At 41.9% G+C, this 25,215-nt stretch overlaps 1 protein-coding gene across 1 annotated transcript in view; it reads right to left on the bottom strand.

Moving 5' to 3' along the window:
- Positions 1 to 20,794, bottom strand: part of LOC135509794 (PDZ domain-containing RING finger protein 4-like) — a 48,380-nt gene extending 27,586 nt beyond the window's left edge. Inside the window, exons 1-3 of the mRNA XM_064930694.1 lie at positions 20,771 to 20,794; positions 18,052 to 18,311; positions 7,405 to 7,504 (exon numbers count right to left, since the gene is read on the bottom strand). Coding sequence (XP_064786766.1) covers positions 7,405 to 7,504; positions 18,052 to 18,311; positions 20,771 to 20,794 — 384 coding nt within the window. The remainder of the gene's footprint in view (positions 1 to 7,404; positions 7,505 to 18,051; positions 18,312 to 20,770) is intronic.
- Between the last annotated feature and the right edge of the window lie 4,421 nt (positions 20,795 to 25,215).

The following is a 25,215-nucleotide window of genomic DNA, read 5'->3' as shown; positions in this document are numbered from 1 at the left end:
ACACATCCCCCCCCCCACCACACACACACACTGGTGTCTAAATCCTTGATAAGGCAACGGGCCCCTTCTCTTGATCCATCACACACACACACCCTCTCGGAGGTCCCTTTCTCTCTTCCCTTTTTCTCTACTTCATTTTCCCGGGGCGAGCTCTCAGCCTCTCAGCCGGGAGATTGCGGTGTGGCGGCGAGGCAGAGCGGTGATGGTGGCGGCAGGCTGACAGTAAATTAATGACTATGATGGCGTGATTGGGGGATGGGGGGTGGGGGGCTGCCGCCCACAGCCAGGCTGTGTTGGATGCTGTCATAATATTCGCTGCCTTTGATTTCCAGTAATTGAAAAAGCAGTCACAAACGTGTCTGTGGATGGCTGCCAGAGGGAAGGGGCTCCTCTCCTCAGGGAGAAAGAGAGGGAAGGGGCTCCTCTCCTCAGGGAGAAAGAGAGGGAAGGGGCTCCTCTCCTCAGGGAGAAAGAGAGGGAAGGGGCTCCTCTCCTCAGGGAGAAAGAGAGGGAAGGGGCTCCTCTCCTCGGGGAGAAAGAGAGGGAAGGGGCTCCTCTCCTCGGGGAGAAAGAGAGGGAAGGGGCTCCTCTCTTCAGGGAGAAAGAGAGGGAAGGGGCTCCTCTCCTCAGGGAGAAAGAGGTATCTAATGTTCCTCTCTAGAGTGTCTCTGTTAAGGTACAGGTCATCTAGGAATGATCTTCTCCATAATGAAATATCTAATAACAAGGCTACATCGCCGGTTCCCCAGACTAATCCAGAAGAGTTGGTCTAGTCCAGTCTTTGGGCGGTTAATAACTGGACGTAATGTCACGCTCATCTTGGGTTGCTGGGCATGCGGTTTACAGAAATAGAAACATATGCATTGAGGCTAAAGGAACCAGGTGGTCATACATTTGTTGAAACCAGTGAGGTGAAAGGAAATCAACAATGGTCCTTGCTGATTGAAACATTTGGCCTATTTTAGACTTTAGACATCTATGATGTAACGGCGGGATGCTCACATTGTGCTTTATTTATTTATTTTAATTTTTCATTATGTTTTTATTTGCTTTTATTTCCAAAAAAGAGCACCCTATCCCATTCCCCCCCAGCCCAACATGTCTCCATCCAACACCCCATATTGTGATTTCTCAGACTGAGGTCATATCAGAAACCTCTTGCTGAGATGAATGAATGAACAAAACCTCATTCTGAAATAGAGGCATTCAGCACCAAACTGTCTTCTTCTTAGAACACATTCTATTGACATACGGTAATTGAAGGAATATACGATACGTTACCAAGCATGTAATAAAAACAGAAGCAGGCAGGCTGCAAACACACACCCTAATAGGATTTGATAATAGAAATGAGGCATAAAGAAGAAAGGCTTAATATATTATATTTGCGTTGACTCTAATGCCGAGGCAGAGGCGACGAAGTGGATAAGCAAATCTCTTTAGAGAAGAACGGTGTGGAATAACTCAAGCTCAGTGGCGAGAAGGAGCGAGGCATTCAAACAAATTCAAATGAAACAAAAGAGGGGAAATGTAATCATCATACATCACTCAAAGTAAAGCCAGGCTGGTTGCAAAGTTTGTCTGGTCCTCAACCATGTGAAAAGAACATTAGTCCAGGACACAGGTGGACGGTGCTACCTTCACTGGGGACGGGCTCATACTAATGACCAGAACGGAATTCATGGAATGGTGTCGAATACATCAACCTCACGGTTCCCATGTGTTTGATACCATTCATTTAACTCCATTACAGACATTATTATGAGCCATCCTTCCATCAGCAGCCCCCTGTGGTCCAGAATGATGAAAGGAGGAGTGTTTTGGATCGAGACAGCCAAGTGTCGACATGAGGCCAGGATATCATCCCCTCCTGTCTAATCTGCATTTACATCAAGTAGAAGATCAAGATGGAAGCAGAGAACTTGTTTGTTACTTGTAGAACAGACATCTTTTCTTTCACAACGCACCTTCTCAGACAGGTCAAATAAGACAGGACTTAAGGGTGTGAGGTTGCTTCACTTGAAATGAGATATTACCAATGAGATAGTACGCATAATCCCTGACTCTTTGCAAACTGGAATCCATATATCCTGATGCTGCATTCATTGTTGCTGGGGATTTTAACAAGGCTAATCTGAAAACAAGACTCCCTAAATTGTATCAGCATATTGATTGCGCAACCAGGGCTGGAAAAACCTTGGATCATTGCTATTCTAACTTCCGCGACGCATATAAGGCCCTGTCCCGCTCTCCTTTCGGAAAAGCTGACCACGACTCCATTTTGTTGATCCCTACCTACAGACAGAAACTAAAACAAGAAGCTCCCACGCTGAGGTCTGTTCAACGCTGGTCCGACCAATCTGATTCCACACTCTAAGACTGCTTCCATCACGTGGACTGGGATATGTTTCATATTGCATCAAACAACAACATTGGCGCATACGCTGATTCGGTGAGCGAGTTCATTAGAATGTGCGTTGAAGATGTCGTTCCCATAGCAATGATTAAAACATTCCCAAACCAGAAACCGTGGATTGATGGCAGCATTTGCGTGAAACTAAAAGCCCGATTACAAAAAGAAAACCAGCCCCGTCACGGACCAGGATGTCTTGCTCCCAGGCAGACTAAATAACTTTTTTGCCCGCTTTGAGGGCAATACAGTGCCACTGACACGGCCCGCAACCAAAACATGCGGTCTCACCTTCACTGCAGCCGAGGTGAGTAAAACATTTAAACGTGTTAACCCTCGCAAGGCTGCAGGCCCAGACGCCATCCCAGCCGCGCCCTCAGAGCATGCGCAGACCAGCTGGCTGGTGTGTTTACGGACATATTCAATCAATCCCTATCCCAGTCTGTTGTTCCCACATGCTTCAAGAGGGCCACCATTGTTCCTGTTCCCAAGAAAGCTAAGGTAACTGAGCTAAACGACTACCGCCCCGTAGCACTCACTTCCGTCATCATAAAGTGTTTTGAGAGACTAGTCAAGGACCATATCACCTCCACCCTACCTGACACCCTAGACCCACTCCAATTTGATTACCGCCCAAATAGGTCCACAGACGATGCAATCTCAACCACACTGCACACTGCCCTAACCCATCTGGACAAGAGGAATACCTATGTAAGAATGCTGTTCATCGACTACAGCTCGGCATTTAACACCATAGACCCTGGGTCTCGACCCCGCCCTGTGCAACTGGGTACTGGACTTCCTGACGGGCTGCCCCCAGGTGGTGAGGGTAGGCAACAACATCTCCACCCCGCTGATCCTCAACAAAGGGGCCCCACAAGGGTGCGTTCTGAGCCCTCTCCTGTACTCCCTGTTCACCCACGACTGCGTGGCCATGCACGCCTCTAACTCAATCATCAAGTTTGCGGACGACACAACAGTGGTAGGCTTGATTACCAACAACGACGAGACGGCCTACAGGGAGGAGGTGAGGGCCCTCGGAGTGTGGTGTCAGGAAAATATCCTCACACTCAACGTCAATAAAACTAAGGAGATGATTGTGGACTTCAGGAAACAGCAGAGGGAACACCCCCCCTATCCACATCGATGGAACAGTAGTGGAGAGGGTAGTAAGTTTTAAGTTCCTCGGCATACACATCACAGACAAACTGAATTTGTCCAACCACACAGACAGCATCGTGAAGAAGGCGCAGCAGCGCCTCTTCAACCTCAGGAGGCTGAAGAAATTCGGCTTGTCACCAAAAGCACTCACAAACTTCTACAGATGCACAATCGAGAGCATCCTGTCGGGCTGTATCACCGCCTGGTACGTCAACTGCTCCGCCTACAACCGTAAGGCTCTCCAGAGGGTAGTGAGGTCTGGACAACGCATCACCGGGGGCAAACTACCTGCCCTCCAGGACACCCGATGTCACAGGAAGGCCATAAAGATCATCAAGGACAACAACCACCCGAGCCACTGCCTGTTCACCCCGCTATCATCCAGAAGGTGAGGTCAGTACAGGTGCATCAAAGCTGGGACCGAGAGACTGAAAAACAGCTTCTATCTCAAGGCCATCAGACTGTTAAACAGCCACCACTAACATTGAGTGGCTGCCGCCAACACACTGACTCAACTCCAGCCACTTTAATAATGGGAATTGTTGGGAATTGATGTAAAATATATCACTAGCCACTTTAAACAATGCTACCTAATATAATGTTTACATACCCTACATTATTCATCTCATATGTATACGTATATACTGTACTCTATCATCTACTGCATCCTTATGTAATACATGTATCACTAGCCACTTTAACTATGCCACTTTGTTTACATACTCATCTCATATGTATATACTGTACTCGATACCATCTACTGTATCTTGCCTAGGCCGCTCTGTACCATTACTCATTCATATATCTTTATGTACATATTCTTTATCCCCTTACGCTTGTGTCTATAAGTTAGTAGTTTTGGAATTGTTAGTTAGATTACTTGTTGGTTATTACTGCATTGTCGGAACTAGAAGCACAAGCATTTCACTACACTCACATTAATTAACATCTGCTAACTATGTGTATGTGACAAATACAATTTGATTTGATTTGATTTGATGAAGGTCTCATAGTATTAAGTACATGAACAAAATCACTATTGGCAGTGGCTGTGATGTATAACACTGATCTTAACTTTTGTCTCCGCCGATCCTTGTCACAGATGGGCTACTGCAGCAGACGACCACACCGGGTTCCAATCCCATCAGCTAAAAACAATAAGAATCGTCTCCAGTGGGCAACGCCATCACCAACACTGGACATTTGAGGAGTGGAAAAACATTGCCTGGTCCGACGAATCCTGGTTCCTGTTATGTCATATTGATGGCAGAGTCAGGATTTTGCGTAAGCAGCATGAGTCCATATGGACCCATCCTTCCTGCTGTCAAAGGTACAGGCTGGTACCGGTGGTGTACTGCCGTCGAATCTGCAGCAACTGTGTGATGCCATCGCGTCAGCATGGACCAACATCCCTGTGGAACATTTCCGACTTGTAGAATCTATGCCCCGAAGAATTCAGGCTGTACTATGTGGATGTACCTAATAAACTGTCCAATGAGTGTACATCTTGCTGATTTTTTAGACCGGACGGTAGCCAGGGTAGATGAAGGGGGTGGGGTGTGTCTCTTTGTTAACAATATTAAGTCTCGTGGCACTAAGACCACACTCAACGAGCTGTATAGGGCCAAAATGCAAACAAGAAAATGCACTTCCAGAGGCGGTGCTTCTCGTGGTGATTTTAATACAAGGAAACGGAAATCCATTTTCCCACAAACTGGAATATGTTCATCCAATAACATTTAGGAGTTTACTACATCAGTCACCAACTTCATTAATAAGTGCATCGACGACGTCGTCCACACAGTGACCGTACGTACATACAGTATCTCAACCAGATGCAATGGATTACAGGCAACAAACACACTGGGCTAAAGGTTGCCGCTTTCAAGAAGCGGGACACTAATAAGATGCTTATAAGTAATCCCGCTACAAACTTCGATGAGCCATTAAACAGGCAACGCGCCAATACAAGACTAAAATCTATGCATCAAATTTGACAGAGCTTGCAAACTATCATGGATTACAAAGGGAAACCCAGCCGTGAACTTCCCAATGACGCGAGCCTACCAGACGAGCGAAATGCCTTCTATGCCCATTTCTCGGCAAGCAACACTGAACATGCATATGAGAGAACCAGCTGTTCCCGGACGACTATGTGATCACACTCTCTGTAGCCGATGTGAGTAAGACCTTTAAACAGGTTGACATTCACGGATTACCAGAACGAGTACTCAGTGCATGTTCTGACCAGCTGGCAAGTGTCTTCACTGGCATTTTCAAACTCTCCCTGACCCAGTCTGTAATACCTACATGTGTCAAGCAGACCACCATAGCCCCTGTGCACAAGAACACCAAGGTAACTTGTCTAAATGACTATTGCCCTGTTGCACTCACATCTGTTGCCATGAAATACTTTGAAATGCTGGTCATCGCTCACATTAACAAACTCATCCCAGACACCCTGGACCCATTCCAACTTGCCTACCGCCCCAACATATCTCAGATGACACAATCGTTATTGCACTCAACACTGTCTTAGATGAACACCTACGTCAGAATGCTGTTCATTAACTACAGCTAAGCATTCAACACCATAGTGCCCTCCAAGCTCATCACTAAGCTCAGAACCCTGGAACTGAACACTTCCTTCTGTAACTGGATCCTAGACTTCCTGATGGGCCACCATGCTGACCCTCAACACGGGGGCCCCTCAGGGGTGAGTGCTTACTCCCCTTCTGGTGCCAGGACAATAACCTATCCCTCAACATCAGCAAGACAAAGGAGCTGATCGTGGATGACAGGAAACGGAGGGCCGAGCACGCCCCCGTCCACATCAACAGGGCTGTAGAGAAGAGGGTGGAGAGCTTCAAGTTCCTCTGTGTCCAAATCACTAAGGAATTAACCTGGTCGACACACCAACAAAGTCGTGAAAAAGGCACGACAAAGCCTCTTCTTGCTCAGGAGGCTGAAAATATTTAGCATGGGCCCTCAGATCCTCAAAAGGTCTACAGATGCACCATTGAAAGCATCCTGACTGGCTGCATCACTCCTTGGTATGGCAACTGCTCGGCATCTGACCGCAAGGCACTACAGAGGGTAGTGCATACGGCCCATGATATCACTGGCACCGAGATTCCTGCCATCCAGATACCAGGCGGTGTCAGAGGAAGGCCCTAAAAATGGGCAAAGACTACAGTCCCCAAGTCATAGACATTTCACTCTACTACCGCACGGCAAGCAGTAACGATGCACCAAGTCTGGAACCAACAGGACCCTGAACAGATTCTACCCCCAAGCCAAAAGATAGCTAAATAGTTAACTAAATAACTACCCGGACTATCTGCATGTACCCTTTTTGCACTAACTGTACCTAGTCACTTCACCTATATGTACATCCTATATATACCTCAATTACTTAGTATCAATGCATATGGACTCAGTACTGGTACCTGTGTATAGAGCTAAGTTATCGTTACTCATTGTGTATTTATTTTTTCCTCTTGTATGTTTTTTCCTATTAATTTTTAAATTTTTCTCTCTACAATGTTGGGAAGAATTTCACTGTTAGTTTAAACCTGTTGTTTACGAAGCACGTGACAAATACAATTTGATTTATAAAGATCCTGTGTATATCCTGAGCTGTCTGTGGTTGGGATATAATGTGACCTATAATCTATTTGTTACCACATCCCCCAGGGACAGGCCTGTGGAGTCAATTATAACTAAACAATCTTTATTGGTGAAGCCCCATTATGAGATATAGTGTGTCTGTGTGTGTGTTTGTCAAACGTTATTAACAACCTTGCCGGTAGGGAGGCATAATCAGGTCTTACCTCGTACTCAAACTCCTCTGTCCTCTGTTGGTCTGGGAGGGTGGAGAGGTAGTCTGTCCCCTCATAGAACTCCTGTTCCATAGTGTGGAGAGAGTGACAACTGTCAGGAGAGATGGGGGAGGGAGGGACGGAGGTAGAGAGAGAAAAGGCAGAGGGAAAGGGAGATGAGAGAAGGAGAGGGAAGTAGAGAGAGACAGAGAAGGACATTTAGAGGGAGTTTATATTTCACATAATCTCTCTCTTACATACACTGACTGTAAGTGACAGACTTCTCTTTGTATTTTCCCTGCATGGGACAGCTACGAGGAGAAGAAGAAAGGATGTGTCAGTGCTGTCTAGGATGATGTTGCATGCTGGGGGATAAAAGCATTGCCTCTCATTAATCACTGCATACCAGGAGAGTTCAATTAAATTACTCCACACATACTTAATCTCTATCTCCCACTATCCCTGTCCTTAGGTAGATTTTGGACAAAGTCCCATGAATTGTACACATTGTCTTCAGAAAGCAAATTTTACAGAGCTTTGTTTATGGTTTATGGTGCAATTTCAGCAACAAAAAGTGTTGAAACAAATGTCACACATATTATTCTTGGCTTGCAATATTCACTCTGGCAAACTGTTGAACATATTGAGCAATGTATCTTTATTCCCATCAGAAATTCATAGTATCTGCAAGTCTACACACTACCACAATGTATCTTTATTCCCATCAGAAAGTCTCTACACACTACCACAATGTATCTTCATTCCCATCAGAAAGTCTCTACACTACCACAATGTATCTTTATTCCCATCAGAAAGTCTCTACACACTACCACAATGTATCTTTATTCCCATCAGAAAGTCTCTACACACTACCACAATGTATCTTTATTCCCATCAGAAAGTCTCTACACACTACCACAATGTATCTTCATTCCCGTCAGAAAGTCTCTACACACTACCACAATGTATCTTTATTCCCATCAGAAAGTCTCTACACACTACCACAATGTATCTTCATTCCCATCAGAAAGTCTCTACACACTACCACAATGTATCTTTATTCCCATCAGAAAGTCTCTACACACTACCACAATGTATCTTTATTCCCATCAGAAAGTCTCTACACACTACCACAATGTATCTTCATTCCGGTCAGAAAGTCTCTACACACTACCACAATGTATCTTTATTCCCATCAGAAAGTCTCTACACTACCACAATGTATCTTCATTCCCGTCAGAAAGTCTCTACACTACCACAATGTATCTTTATTCCCATCAGAAAGTCTCTACACTACCACAATGTATCTTCATTCCCATCAGAAAGTCTCTACACACTACCACAATGTATCTTTATTCCCATCAGAAAGTCTCTACACACTACCACAATGTATCTTTATTCCCATCAGAAAGTCTCTACACTACCACAATGTATCTTTATTCCCATCAGAAAGTCTCTACACACTACCACAATGTATCTTTATTCCCATCAGAAAGTCTCTACACACTACCACAATGTATCTTTATTCCCATCAGAAAGTCTCTACACACTACCACAATGTATCTTTATTCCCATCAGAAAGTCTCTACACACTACCACAATGTATCTTTATTCCCATCAGAAAGTCTCTACACACTACCACAATGTATCTTTATTCCCATCAGAAAGTCTCTACACTACCACAATGTATCTTTATTCCCATCAGAAAGTCTCTACACACTACCACAATGTATCTTTATTCCCATCAGAAAGTCTCTACACACTACCACAATGTATCTTTATTCCCATCAGAAAGTCTCTACACTACCACAATGTATCTTTATTCCCATCAGAAAGTCTCTACACACTACCACAATGTATCTTCATTCCCGTCAGAAAGTCTCTACACACTACCACAATGTATCTTTATTCCCATCAGAAAGTCTCTACACACTACCACAATGTATCTTCATTCCCGTCAGAAAGTCTCTACACACTACCACAATGTATCTTTATTCCCATCAGAAAGTCTCTACACACTACCACAATGTATCTTTATTCCCATCAGAAAGTCTCTACACACTACCACAATGTATCTTCATTCCCGTCAGAAAGTCTCTACACACTACCACAATGTATCTTTATTCCCATCAGAAAGTCTCTACACACTACCACAATGTATCTTCATTCCCATCAGAAAGTCTCTACACACTACCACAATGTATCTTCATTCCCATCAGAAAGTCTCTACACACTACCACAATGTATCTTCATTCCCGTCAGAAAGTCTCTACACACTACCACAATGTATCTTCATTCCCATCAGAAAGTCTCTACACTACCACAATGTATCTTTATTCCCATCAGTAAGTCTCTACACACTACCACAATGTATCTTTATTCCCATCAGAAAGTCTCTACACACTACCACAATGTATCTTTATTCCCATCAGAAAGTCTCTACACTACCACAATGTATCTTTATTCCCATCAGAAAGTCTCTACACACTACCACAATGTATCTTTATTCCCATCAGAAAGTCTCTACACACTACCACAATGTATCTTTATTCCCATCAGAAAGTCTCTACACACTACCACAATGTATCTTTATTCCCATCAGAAAGTCTCTACACACTACCACAATGTATCTTTATTCCCATCAGAAAGTCTCTACACACTACCACAATGTATCTTCATTCCCATCAGAAAGTCTCTACACACTACCACAATGTATCTTTATTCCCATCAGAAAGTCTCTACACACTACCACAATGTATCTTCATTCCCATCAGAAAGTCTCTACACACTACCACAATGTATCTTTATTCCCATCAGAAAGTCTCTACACTACCACAATGTATCTTTATTCCCATCAGAAAGTCTCTACACACTACCACAATGTATCTTTATTCCCATCAGAAAGTCTCTACACACTACCACAATGTATCTTTATTCCCATCAGAAAGTCTCTACACACTACCACAATGTATCTTTATTCCCATCAGAAAGTCTCTACACACTACCACAATGTATCTTTATTCCCATCAGAAAGTCTCTACACACTACCACAATGTATCTTTATTCCCATCAGAAAGTCTCTACACACTACCACAATGTATCTTCATTCCCGTCAGAAAGTCTCTACACACTACCACAATGTATCTTTATTCCCATCAGAAAGTCTCTACACTACCACAATGTATCTTCATTCCCGTCAGAAAGTCTCTACACTACCACAATGTATCTTTATTCCCATCAGAAAGTCTCTACACTACCACAATGTATCTTCATTCCCATCAGAAAGTCTCTACACACTACCACAATGTATCTTTATTCCCATCAGAAAGTCTCTACACACTACCACAATGTATCTTTATTCCCATCAGAAAGTCTCTACACTACCACAATGTATCTTTATTCCCATCAGAAAGTCTCTACACACTACCACAATGTATCTTTATTCCCATCAGAAAGTCTCTACACACTACCACAATGTATCTTTATTCCCATCAGAAAGTCTCTACACACTACCACAATGTATCTTTATTCCCATCAGAAAGTCTCTACACACTACCACAATGTATCTTTATTCCCATCAGAAAGTCTCTACACACTACCACAATGTATCTTTATTCCCATCAGAAGGTCTCTACACACTACCACAATGTATCTTTATTCCCATCAGAAAGTCTCTACACACTACCACAATGTATCTTTATTCCCATCAGAAAGTCTCTACACACTACCACAATGTATCTTTATTCCCATCAGAAAGTCTCTACACTACCACAATGTATCTTTATTCCCATCAGAAAGTCTCTACACACTACCACAATGTATCTTTATTCCCATCAGAAAGTCTCTACACACTACCACAATGTATCTTTATTCCCATCAGAAAGTCTCTACACACTACCACAATGTATCTTTATTCCCATCAGAAAGTCTCTACACACTACCACAATGTATCTTTATTCCCATCAGAAAGTCTCTACACACTACCACAATGTATCTTCATTCCCATCAGAAAGTCTCTACACACTACCACAATGTATCTTTATTCCCATCAGAAAGTCTCTACACACTACCACAATGTATCTTCATTCCCATCAGAAAGTCTCTACACACTACCACAATGTATCTTTATTCCCATCAGAAAGTCTCTACACTACCACAATGTATCTTTATTCCCATCAGAAAGTCTCTACACACTACCACAATGTATCTTTATTCCCATCAGAAAGTCTCTACACACTACCACAATGTATCTTTATTCCCATCAGAAAGTCTCTACACACTACCACAATGTATCTTTATTCCCATCAGAAAGTCTCTACACACTACCACAATGTATCTTTATTCCCACCAGAAAGTCTCTACACACTACCACAATGTATCTTTATTCCCATCAGAAAGTCTCTACACTACCACAATGTATCTTTATTCCCATCAGAAAGTCTCTACACACTACCACAATGTATCTTTATTCCCATCAGAAAGTCTCTACACACTACCACAATGTATCTTCATTCCCATCAGAAAGTCTCTACACACTACCCCAATGTATCTTTATTCCCATCAGAAAGTCTCTACACACTACCACAATGTATCTTTATTCCCATCAGAAAGTCTCTACACACTACCACAATGTATCTTTATTCCCATCAGAAAGTCTCTACACACTACCACAATGTATCTTTATTCCCATCAGAAAGTCACTACATACTACCACAATGTATCTTTATTCCCATCAGAAAGTCTCTACACACTACCACAATGTATCTTCATTCCCGTCAGAAAGTCTCTACACACTACCACAATGTATCTTTATTCCCATCAGAAAGTCTCTACACACTACCACAATGTATCTTCATTCCCGTCAGAAAGTCTCTACACACTACCACAATGTATCTTTATTCCCATCAGAAAGTCTCTACACACTACCACAATGTATCTTTATTCCCATCAGAAAGTCTCTACACACTACCACAATGTATCTTCATTCCCGTCAGAAAGTCTCTACACACTACCACAATGTATCTTTATTCCCATCAGAAAGTCTCTACACACTACCACAATGTATCTTCATTCCCATCAGAAAGTCTCTACACACTACCACAATGTATCTTCATTCCCATCAGAAAGTCTCTACACACTACCACAATGTATCTTCATTCCCGTCAGAAAGTCTCTACACACTACCACAATGTATCTTCATTCCCATCAGAAAGTCTCTACACTACCACAATGTATCTTTATTCCCATCAGTAAGTCTCTACACACTACCACAATGTATCTTTATTCCCATCAGTAAGTCTCTACACACTACCACAATGTATCTTTATTCCCATCAGTAAGTCTCTACACTACCACAATGTATCTTTATTCCCATCAGTAAGTCTCTACACACTACCACAATGTATCTTTATTCCCATAGTAAGTCTCTACACTACCACAATGTATCTTTATTCCCATCAGTAAGTCTCTACACACTACCACAATGTATCTTTATTCCCATCAGAAAGTCTCTACACACTACCACAATGTATCTTTATTCCCATCAGAAAGTCTCTACACACTACCACAATGTATCTTTATTCCCATCAGTAAGTCTCTACACTACCACAATGTATCTTTATTCCCATCAGTAAGTCTCTACACACTACCACAATGTATCTTTATTCCCATCAGTAAGTCTCTACACTACCACAATGTATCTTTATTCCCATCAGTAAGTCTCTACACACTACCACAATGTATCTTTATTCCCATCAGAAAGTCTCTACACACTACCACAATGTATCTTTATTCCCATCAGAAAGTCACTACACACTACCACAATGTATCTTTATTCCCATCAGAAAGTCTCTACACTACCACAATGTATCTTTATTCCCATCAGAAAGTCTCTACACACTACCACAATGTATCTTTATTCCCATCAGAAAGTCTCTACACACTACATCTTTATTCCCATCAGAAAGTCTCTACACACTACCACAATGTATCTTTATTCCCATCAGAAAGTCTCTACACACTACATCTTTATTCCCATCAGAAAGTCTCTACACACTACATCTTTATTCCCATCAGAAAGTCTCTACACACTACATCTTTATTCCCATCAGAAAGTCTCTACACACTACATCTTTATTCCCATCAGAAAGTCTCTACACACTACATCTTTATTCCCATCAGAAAGTCACTACACTACCACAATGTATCTTTATTCCCATCAGAAAGTCTCTACACTACCACAATGTATCTTTATTCCCATCAGAAAGTCTCTACACTACCACAATGTATCTTTATTCCCATCAGTAAGTCTCTACACTACCACAATGTATCTTTATTCCCATCAGAAAGTCTCTACACACTACCACAATGTATCTTTATTCCCATCAGAAAGTCACTACCACAATGTATCTTTATTCCCATCAGAAAGTCACTACCACAATGTATCTTTATTCCCATCAGAAAGTCACTACCACAATGTATCTTTATTCCCATCAGAAAGTCACTACCACAATGTATCTTTATTCCCATCAGAAAGTCACTACCACGTGTTATTCTGTCTGGGATGGTAAATGTCAGGATGTTATATCCTCTGGCGCTCCCACAACATTGCAGCACATCGTAACATTGTTGGTCGAGTGTGTGTCTTTGCCTACATGTCTGTGTGCGTGCGTGCGTGTGTGTGTGTGTGTGTGTGTGTGCGTGCGTGCGTGCGTGTGTGTGTATGCGTGCGTGTGTGTGTGTGTGTGTGTGTGTGTGTGTGCATGTGTGTGTGCGTGTGTGTGTGTGTGTGTGTGTGTGTGTGTGTGTGTGTGTGTGTGTGTGTGTGTGTGTGTGTGTGTGTGTGTGTGTGTGTGTGTGTGTGTGCGCGCACGTGTGTAACACAATTTCACAGCTTTACTGCCAAGTTGAAACACGGGGGAAACAAACATTTGTTGTGTCTATAAAATCTACCACAACCTTGGTCTGTGCACCTGATCGCAGATGAAGAGGAGTATATTTACTTTTTATTGATCAAATTGATTACATTTAAGAGCCCAGCCCGGGGCTGCAACTGGGCTGTGAATGAATGTTGCACTGTTTCAAGGTTTTAATTATCCCATTCGCTTTAATCACCTTGTAAACCTTCCATGAAACCAAATGGCTATGCCAAACAGCACCAATTATTACAAGCAGGCCGTGTGGGTAGTGGTGATATACTGGTGGAAAGATCTTATATTATGGTCTGGTCAGGTTTAAAGGTCTGGTCAGGTCTGGTCAGGTTTAAAGGGTCTGGTCAGGTCTGGTCAGGTTTAAAGGTCTGGTCAGGTCTGGTCAGGTTTAAAGGTCTGGTCAGGTCTGGTCAGGTTTAAAGGGTCTGGTCAGGTCTGGTCAAGTTTAAAGGTCTGGTCAGGTCTGGTCAGGTTTAAAGGGCTTGGTCAGGTTTAAAGGGTCTGGTCGGGTTTAAAGGGTCTGGTCAGGTTTAAAGGGTCTGGTCAGGTTTAAAGGGTCTGGTCAGGTTTAAAGGGTCTGGTCAGGTCTGGTCAGATTTAAAGGTCTGGTCAGGTCTGGTCAGGTTTAAAGGGTCTGGTCAGGTCTGGTCAGGTTTAAAGGTCTGGCCATGTTTAAAGGGTCTGGTCAGGTTTAAAGGGTCTGGTCAGGATTAAAGGTCTGGCCAGGATTAAAGGGTCTGGTCAGGATTAAAGGGTCTGGTCAGGTTTAAAGGGTCTGGTCAGGTTTAAAGGGTCTGGTCAGGTTTAAAAAGGTCTGGTCAGGTTTAAAGGATCTGGTCAGGTTTAATAAGGTCTGGTCGAGTTTAAAGAGCCTGGTCAGGTTTAAAGAGCCTGGTCAGGTTTAAAGGGTCTGGTCAGGTTTAAAGGTCCTGGTCAGGTTTAAATGGTCTGGTCAGGTTTAAAGGGTCTGGTCAGGTTTAAAGGGTCTGGTCAGGTTTAAAGGGTCTGGTCAAGATTAAAGGGGTTGGGTGTGGGTGACACGTGAAGGTTGGTCATAGCTTAACATGGTTAGTCTCAATTTGACCCAGGTCGTTTTTTCTTCTGTGACAGTATTATAACAGACTTACTGTATAAACAAATCTGATCTCTGAATGAAATGACAAGACTTGGAGCTGAATGTGACTCCAACTCAATACTTGATTTATTTAATGTAACTCCAACTGATATTGGATACTTGATTTATTTAATGTAACTCCAACTGATATTAGATACTTGATTTATTTAATGTCACTAACTGATATTGGATACTTGATTTATTTAATGTAACTCCAACTGATATTGGATACTTGATTTATTTAATGTAACTCCAACTGATATTGGATACTTGATTTATTTAATGTAACTCCAACTGATATTGGATACTTGATTTATTTAATGTAACTCCAACTGATATTGGATACTTGATTTATTTAATGTGACTCCAACTCAATACTTGATTTATTTAATGTAACTCCAACTGATATTGGATACTTGATTTATTTAATGTAACTCCAACTGATATTGGATACTTGATTTATTTAATGTGACTCCAACTCAATACTTGATTTATTTAATGTAACTCCAACTGATATTGGATACTTGATTTATTTAATGTAACTCCAACTGATATTGGATACTTGATTTATTTAATGTAACTCCAACTGATATTGGATACTTGATTTATTTAATGTAACTCCAACTGATATTGGATACTTGATTTATTTAATGTAACTCTAACTGATATTGGATACTTGATGTATTTAATGTAACGCCAACTGATATTGGATACTTGATTTATTTAATGTAACACCAACTGATATTGGATACTTGATTTATTTAATGTGACTCCAACTCAATACTTGATTTATTTAATGTAACTCCAACTGATATTGGATACTTGATTTATTTAATGTAACTCCAACTGATATTGGATACTTGATTTATTTAATGTGACTCCAACTCAATACTTGATTTATTTAATGTAACTCCAACTGATATTGGATACTTGATTTATTTAATGTAACTCCAACTGATATTGGATACTTGATTTATTTAATGTAACTCCAACTGATATTGGATACTTGATGTATTTAATGTAACGCCAACTGATATTGGATACTTGATTTATTTAATGTAACACCAACTGATATTGGATACTTGATTTATTTAATGTGACTCCAACTCAATACTTGATTTATTTAATGTAACTCCAACTGATATTGGATACTTGATTTATTTAATGTAACTCCAACTGATATTGGATACTTGATTTATTTAATGTGACTCCAACTCAATACTTGATTTATTTAATGTAACTCCAACTGATATTGGATACTTGATTTATTTAATGTAACTCCAACTGATATTGGATACTTGATTTATTTAATGTAACTCCAACTGATATTGGATACTTGATGTATTTAATGTAACGCCAACTGATATTGGATACTTGATTTATTTAATGTAACTCCAACTGATATTAGATACTTGATTTATTTAATGTAACTAACTGATATTGGATACTTGATTTATTTAATGTATCTCCAACTGATATTGGATACTTGATTTATTTAATGTAACTCCAACTGATATTGGATACTTGATTTATTTAATGTAACTCCAACTGATATTGGATACTTGATTTATTTAATGTAACTCCAACTGATATTGGATACTTGATTTATTTAATGTAACTAACTGATATTGGATACTTGATTTATTTAATGTAACTCCAACTGATATTGGATACTTGATTTATTTAATGTAACTCTAACTGATATTGGATACTTGATTTATTTAATGTAACTCCAACTGATATTGGATACTTGATTTATTTAATGTAACTCTAACTGATATTAGATACTTGATTTATTTAATGTAACTCCAACTGATATTGGATACTTGAAGAATCTAAGACAATCATCCATGGGATGTTGCTGGAATGAATGATCAACCTAATATACCCCTTGTGTAGAGAGAAGCCCCCGGCACAGCTAATCTTTCACTCCGTAGAAGAGAAATCCAGATATTCTCACGCCAGACGTTATCTTCTTCACAGTATGCTTCCCCTTAGAGATTAATACAATATGAACAAAAAACTAACAGAAAGAGAAAATAATGAACACATTTTCTTTTGTTGTCTTCGAGGAAACCCCAGTCTAAATTATGAGGGTCTACCTCAAGAATCTCAGATGTTGTACGCCTTGATTTATAAGACACACCATAAGAGATGGGTCCTTTTGGCATTGCATTCACGTTTCAAGCCTTGAAATGGTATTGTATTGTGCGCATAAACAATCCAACTCAATCTCAGATCTTCATAGCTAAAGTATTCAATCAATGTCTTCATAGCTAAAGCAGTACATTATTTCTCTCCACAATCCAGCGAGAGGGAGTACTGTACTTTGCTGTTCTTTGAGTGGTTTGATTCTGGGTTGGCAAGGCAAATAATGTACTACTTTAGCTTTCAAGGCTTTGGGAAACCTATCCCTGACATCCCAGACAGTGGTGTGTGTTTGAATAACTCAGATCAGAGCCTACTCGTCAGACAACAGGAAGGGACAGATACCAGAGATCAGTTTTGCCTTTCAGATCACAATGAATACAATCACATGGACATGTGGGACCTGATCCTAGATCAGAATTCTTACTTTGAGCGGCTTTTTTAATACGGGCCCAAATCCGATCTTACCTGTCGGACAGCAGGAAAGGGCAGATGTCAGGCACGGGAGGGGTGGTGGCTCGGAGCTTGGCCAGGGCCATGATGTGTTCGAAGGTGATGTCTGTCTGCGTACAAACGTCCACCACGTGCACTTCCTGAGTGGAGCCAACATGTCCCCCGTGCCCAACAGGGTTCCTCCTGAGCACCTGCACCACAATGGGGTCCTTAGTGGAGCGGATCGCCTCCACTGCCTCGTCATGACTGGCCTTGGAGAGGTCCTTCCCATTCACCTGTAATGTGGAGAGGGGAGAGATTACAGTTATAACTACAGTTACTGTAAAGATACAGCTATTGATATAGTGCTTTAATGGACTGCCTACCTAGACTATGTAAGGTCTCTAAACTGAGTTGCTGGAAATTGACGATCATCGTTGGGGGTTCTTTTGGGAGTTGTTGGGAATTGGGGGTTTTGTAAGTATGTTCTGGTCACAACTGGGTACCCCATGACCACTTCCCGAGTCACCGAAAATGTATGATGTCATGTTCCTAGATATACGATAGATAACCAACTAATATTCCTATGGTGCTGAGGTGTAGGGTGAAGTTGCCCCAAGACGCTGTTCTTGGGTCAGTTTCGCATTTCCCTCACTAGTGGTTAACGTTAGGATTGGGGGAGTGGAAGCTGATCCTAGATATGTCCTTAGGAAAATCTGGAGCGTTGTGGAGATCATTTCAATATGACTAATAAGCTAATCACCACACCTACAGACATCTTACTGATTCTTGATAAACTAAAACAATATGATAAACAGACGACATCAGTCAAGAAAACACTTTGAGAAACAAGTGTTGAAGTAAAATCCTCGGTTCTACATCACTGACTCTATGCATCATCATAAGAGTCAGACAGTACTGAACACACAGAACAGTTTTCTATCAGAGGGAAAATCATTGCTTCATTTAGTCCATTCATTGGACTGGAAAAAGTAACAGTGGGTTTGAAATACCTCAGAGAATGCGCTTGGTATAATGCTGAAAACAGAGATTGTAATTTAGATAGTCTCTCAGAAAAAGGTAAACGCAGCACAATTCTCTTGCAGTTGTATTCAAATTACAGCTTCCAGTTTTTAGTGTTTTGCTTGCGGTGCACAACTGTTCATGGAATAAGTTGGAATGAAATGATGAAGTGGAAAAGTACAAAGTAGAAACTTTATTATCTTTGCATTAAAAGTCAGTAGAAAACACAAGAACACCCACCAGGCTCGCTACTATTGGTTTATCTTGATAGTGTAGGTTTATCTTGATAGTGTATGTATGGTTTATCTTGATAGTGTATGTATGGTTTATCTTGATAATGTATGGTTTAACTTGATAGTGTAGGTATGGTTTATCTTGATAATGTATGTTTTAACTTGATAGTGTATGGTTTATCTTGACAGTGTATGGTTTATCTTGATAGTGTATGGTTTATACTGATAGTGTATGGTTTATCTTGATAGTGTATGGTTTATCTTGATAGTGTATGGTTTATCTTGATAGTGTATGGTTTATCTTGATAGTGTACGTATGGTTTATCTTGATAATGTAGGTTTATAGTGATAGTGTATGGTTTATCTTGATAGTGTATGTATGGTTTATCTTGATAGTGTATGTATGGTTTATCTTGATAGTGTATGAATGGTTTATCTTGATAATGTATGGTTTATCTTGATAGTGTAGTTATGGTTTATCTTGATAGTGTATGGTTTATCTTGATAGTGTATGGTTTATCTTGATAATGTATGGTTTATACTGATAGTGTAGGTATGGTTTATCTTGATAGTGTATGGTTTATCTTGATAGTGTACGTATGGTTTATCTTGATAATGTAGGTTTATAGTGATAGTGTATGGTTTATCTTGATAGTGTACGTATGGTTTATCTTGATAATGTAGGTTTATCTTGACAGTGTATGTATGGTTTATCTTGATAGTGTATGGTTTATCTTGATAATGTATGGTTTATCTTGATAGTGTATGGTTTATCTTGATAATGTATGGTTTTTCTTGATAGTGTATGATTGGTTTATCTTGATAGTGTATGGTTTATCTTGATAGTGTATGAATGGTTTATCTTGATGGTGTATGGTTTATCTTGATAATGTATGGTTTATCTTGATAGTGTATGGTTTATCTTGATAGTGTATGGTTTATCTTGATAGTGTATGAATGGTTTATCTTGATGGTGTATGGTTTATCTTGATAATGTATGGTTTATCTTGATAGTGTATGGTTTATCTTGATAGTGTATGGTTTATCTTGACAGTGTATGGTTTATCTTGACAATGTATGGTTTATCTTGATAGTGTATGGTTTATCTTGATAATGTATGGTTTATCTTGATAGTGTATGGTTTATCTTGACAGTGTATGGTTTATCTTGACAGTGTATGGTTTATCTTGACAATATATGGTTTATCTTGATAGTGTATGGTTTATCTTGATGGTGTATGGTTTATCTTGATAGTGTATGGTTTATCTTGATAATGTATGGTTTATCTTGATAATGTATGGTTTATCTTGATAGTGTATGTATGCCACTTTAATAGCAGACACTTTTATCAAAAGTGACTACAACCGCTGCGGATAGTTAAACCCACAACATTTGCATTATAAAGCGTCATGCTCCAACTAACTGAGCCTCACAGCACCACAGTACATCATGCTCCTACCACCTGAGCCCCACAGCACCACAGTACATCATGCTCTTACCATCTGAGCACCACAGTACATCATGCTCTTACCAACTGAGCCCCACAGCACCACAGTACATCATGCTCTTACCAACTGAGCCCCACAGTACATCATGCTCTTACCAACTGAGCCCCACAGCACCACAGTACATCATGCTCTTACCAACTGAGCCCCACAGTACATCATTCTCTTACCAACTGAGCCCCACAGTACATCATTCTCTTACCAACTGAGCCCCACAGCCCCACAGTACATCATTCTCTTACCAACTGAGCCCCACAGTACATCATTCTCTTACCAACTGAGCCCCACAGTACATCATGCTCTTACCAACTGAGCCCCACAGTACATCATGCTCTTACTAACTGAGCCCCACAGCACCACAGTACATCATGCTACTCATCGCTAAGGACAGGTGTATCTGAGGAAGCATCCACATTCCATCCATAACCTGGTCTTCTAATCAAAGAATGGCCTATAAACACACACCTTCTTTCCAGGCACAACATTAGGCGACTAATATAACATTATGTTTCTCTGGTATCTGGAGTGACCGTCGTGTGAAGTGATGTTGCATTAATCACCTGAGAGACAAACTGTGTCAACACACCGGCAGAGCTCATGTTGAGCAGAACCGCAACTGGAGAAGACCATAGGAGTCTACCTATCGCCTCAATCTCCTTCCCTCCATTTTGCTTTACATTGCTACAGACCTCAGCATTGTGCTGCAAATCTAGAACTATCTGAATAACTAGGCTAGCCCATTTTGGTCTGAACCAGCTCGCTCGCTCACTCGCTCACTCGCTCACTCACTCACTCACTCACTCACTCACTCACTCACTCACTCACTCACTCACTCACTCACTCGCTCACTCACTCACTCACAGGAGGCTAGCTAACTAATCCTGGAACAAAACAGAGGCTCTGTTCTGCCTGCAGAAAGGAAACAAAGGACTGGGACCAGATAAAGATGGCTGCCGATGGCGTATGACAGTCCTGGAAAGATATGATCATATTACCAACCAACACGCTCTCCCTCTGGTCTCTGGTAAAGTCTGTCCTGCCTGGGCTCTTGGCTGCCTCCCAAGTGCTACCCTATTCCCTATGAGTACTATTTTTGACCAGGGCCCAGCAGCCGTGGTCAAAAGTAGTGCACTATATAGGGAACAGGGTACCATTCTGGTCAAAAGTAGTGCACTATATAGGGAACAGGGTACCATTCTGGTCAAAAGTGCACTATATAGGGAATAGAGTGCCATTCTGGTCAAAAGTAGTGCACTATATAGGGAATAGGGTGCCATTCTGGTCAAAAGTAGTGCACTATATAGGGAATAGGGTGCCATTCTGGTCAAAAGTAGTGCACTATATAGGGAATAGGGTGCCATTTGGGATGCGAGACTCTGTTTCTAGCCTCCAAGCCCTCCTCGCTGCTTACTATCAGGGGAAACACACACACACACACACACACACACACACACACACACACACACACACACACACACACACACACACACACACACACACACACACAAACTGAAAAACACAGGTACACACACACACACACACACACACACACACACACAAAAACTGTCTGTTGTAGTTCCTGTGTAAACTCATTGCCCTGGTTAGTGTGGACATATCGATCTTTTCCTTTTCTGACTCTAGCTAGATATTCATACAGCCTCTTGTGATTTATTCACACAGATTTAATCAAAGTTACACTGTCATAAACTCTACTCTCCAGTGTGCATGCGAAACCCATATTAATTCACAAACACACACTGGTAAACAAAAGCTGTTCTCAACAAATTATTTAGCAGAAGTGTACTGTTGCTAGTTTCAACTGTAGCTCTAAGAAATGCCACATGTCCACACAACCACTACATTTATTGTGAAAGAGTCAATATGAATTATCAGTATCAGCTGTAGCAACAGACAGACAATGATGATTAAAGTCCTGCTGGTCTAGTTATCTGGTCCAGGTTCGTTTGTTCCTAGCAATGATTGTGTGATTCCAAGACTATGGCCATTGGATAGAAAAAGGGATACTGTGGAAGGCAGGGATAGAGGGATGGATACAGGGATAGAGGGATGGATACAGGGATAGAGGGATGGATACAGGGATAGAGGGATGGATACAGGGATAGAGGGATGGATACAGGGATATAGGGATGGATAGAGGAAATGGATACAGGGATAGAGGGATGGATACAGGGATAGAGGGATGGATACAGGGATAGAGGGATGGATACAGGGATAGAGGGATGGATACAGGGATAGAGGGATGGATACAGGGATAGAGGGATGGATACAGGGATAGAGGGATGGAGGGATAGAGGGATGGATACAGGGATAGAGGGATGGATAGAGGGATAGAGGGATGGATACAGGGATAGAGGGATGGATACAGGGATAGAGGGATGGATACAGGGATAGAGGGATAGAGGGATAGAGGGATGGATAGAGGGATAGAGGGATGGATACAGGGATAGAGGGATGGATACAGGGATAGAGGGATGGAGGGATAGAGGGATGGATACAGGGATAGAGGGATGGATACAGGGATAGAGGGATGGATACAGGGATAGAGGGATGGATACAGGGATAGAGGGATGGATACAGGGATAGAGGGATGGAGGGATAGAGGGATGGATACAGGGATAGAGGGATGGATACAGGGATAGAGGGATGGATACAGGGATAGAGGGATGGATACAGGGATAGAGGGATGGATACAGGGATAGAGGGATGGAGGGATAGAGGGATGGATAGAGGGATGGATACAGGGATAGAGGGATGGATACAGGGATAGAGGGATGGATACAGGGATAGAGGGATGGATACAGGGATAGAGGGATGGATACAGGGATAGAGGGATGGATAGAGGGATAGAGGGATGGATACAGGGATAGAGGGATGGATAGAAGAAATGGATACAGGGATAGAGGGATGGATAGAGGAAATGGATACAGGGATAGAGGGATGGATAGAGGAAATGGATACAGGGATAGAGGGATGGATACAGGGATAGAGGGATGGATACAGGGATAGAGGGATGGATAGAGGGATGGAGGGATGGATAGAGGGATGGATACAGGGATAGAGGGATGGATACAGGGATAGAGGGATGGATACAGGGATAGAGGGATGGATACAGGGATAGAGGGATGGATAGAGGGATAGAGGGATGGATACAGGGATAGAGGGATGGATAGAAGAAATGGATACAGGGATAGAGGGATGGATACAGGGATAGAGGGATGGATACAGGGATAGAGGGATGGATAGAGGAAATGGATACAGGGATAGAGGGATGGATAGAGGAAATGGATACAGGGATAGAGGGATGGATAGAGGAAATGGATACAGGGATAGAGGGATGGATACAGGGATAGAGGGATGGATACAGGGATAGAGGGATGGATAGAGGGATGGAGGGATGGATAGAGGGATGGATACAGGGATAGAGGGATGGATAGAGGAAATGGATACAGGGATAGAGGGATGGATACAGGGATAGAGGGATGGATACAGGGATAGAGGGATGGATAGAGGGATGGAGGGATGGATAGAGGGATGGATACAGGGATAGAGGGATGGATACAGGGATAGAGGGATGGATACAGGGAATGGATACAGGGATAGAGGGATGGATACAGGGATAGAGGGATGGATACAGGGATAGAGGGATGGATAGAGGAAATGGATACAGGGATAGAGGGATGGATAGAGGGATAGAGGGATGGATAGAGGAAATGGATACAGGGATAGAGGGATGGATACAGGGATAGAGGGATGGATACAGGGATAGAGGGATGGATACAGGGATAGAGGGATGGATAGAGGAAATGGATACAGGGATAGAGGGATGGATACAGGGATAGAGGGATGGATAGAGGAAATGGATACAGGGATAGAGGGATGGATAGAGGAAATGGATACAGGGATAGAGGGATGGATAGAGGAAATGGATACAGGGATAGAGGGATGGATAGAGGAAATGGATACAGGGATAGAGGGATGGATACAGGGATAGAGGGATGGATACAGGGATAGAGGGATGGAGGGATGGATAGAGGGATGGATACAGGGATAGAGGGATGGATAGAGGAAATGGATACAGGGATAGAGGGATGGATACAGGGATAGAGGGATGGATACAGGGATAGAGGGATGGATAGAGGGATGGAGGGATGGATAGAGGGATGGATACAGGGATAGAGGGATGGATACAGGGATAGAGGGATGGATACAGGGAATGGAAACAGGGATAGAGGGATGGATACAGGGATAGAGGGATGGATACAGGGATAGAGGGATGGATAGAGGAAATGGATACAGGGATAGAGGGATGGATAGAGGGATAGAGGGATGGATAGAGGAAATGGATACAGGGATAGAGGGATGGATAGAGGAAATGGATACAGGGATAGAGGGATGGATAGAGGGATAGAGGGATGGAT

This window comes from Oncorhynchus masou, chromosome 22 (assembly GCF_036934945.1).
Source record: "Oncorhynchus masou masou isolate Uvic2021 chromosome 22, UVic_Omas_1.1, whole genome shotgun sequence".
Classification (NCBI taxonomy): Eukaryota; Metazoa; Chordata; class Actinopteri; order Salmoniformes; family Salmonidae; genus Oncorhynchus; species Oncorhynchus masou.
The sequence above is the reverse complement of the archived record's forward strand: the minus strand, read 5'-3'. Positions and strand labels throughout refer to the sequence as shown.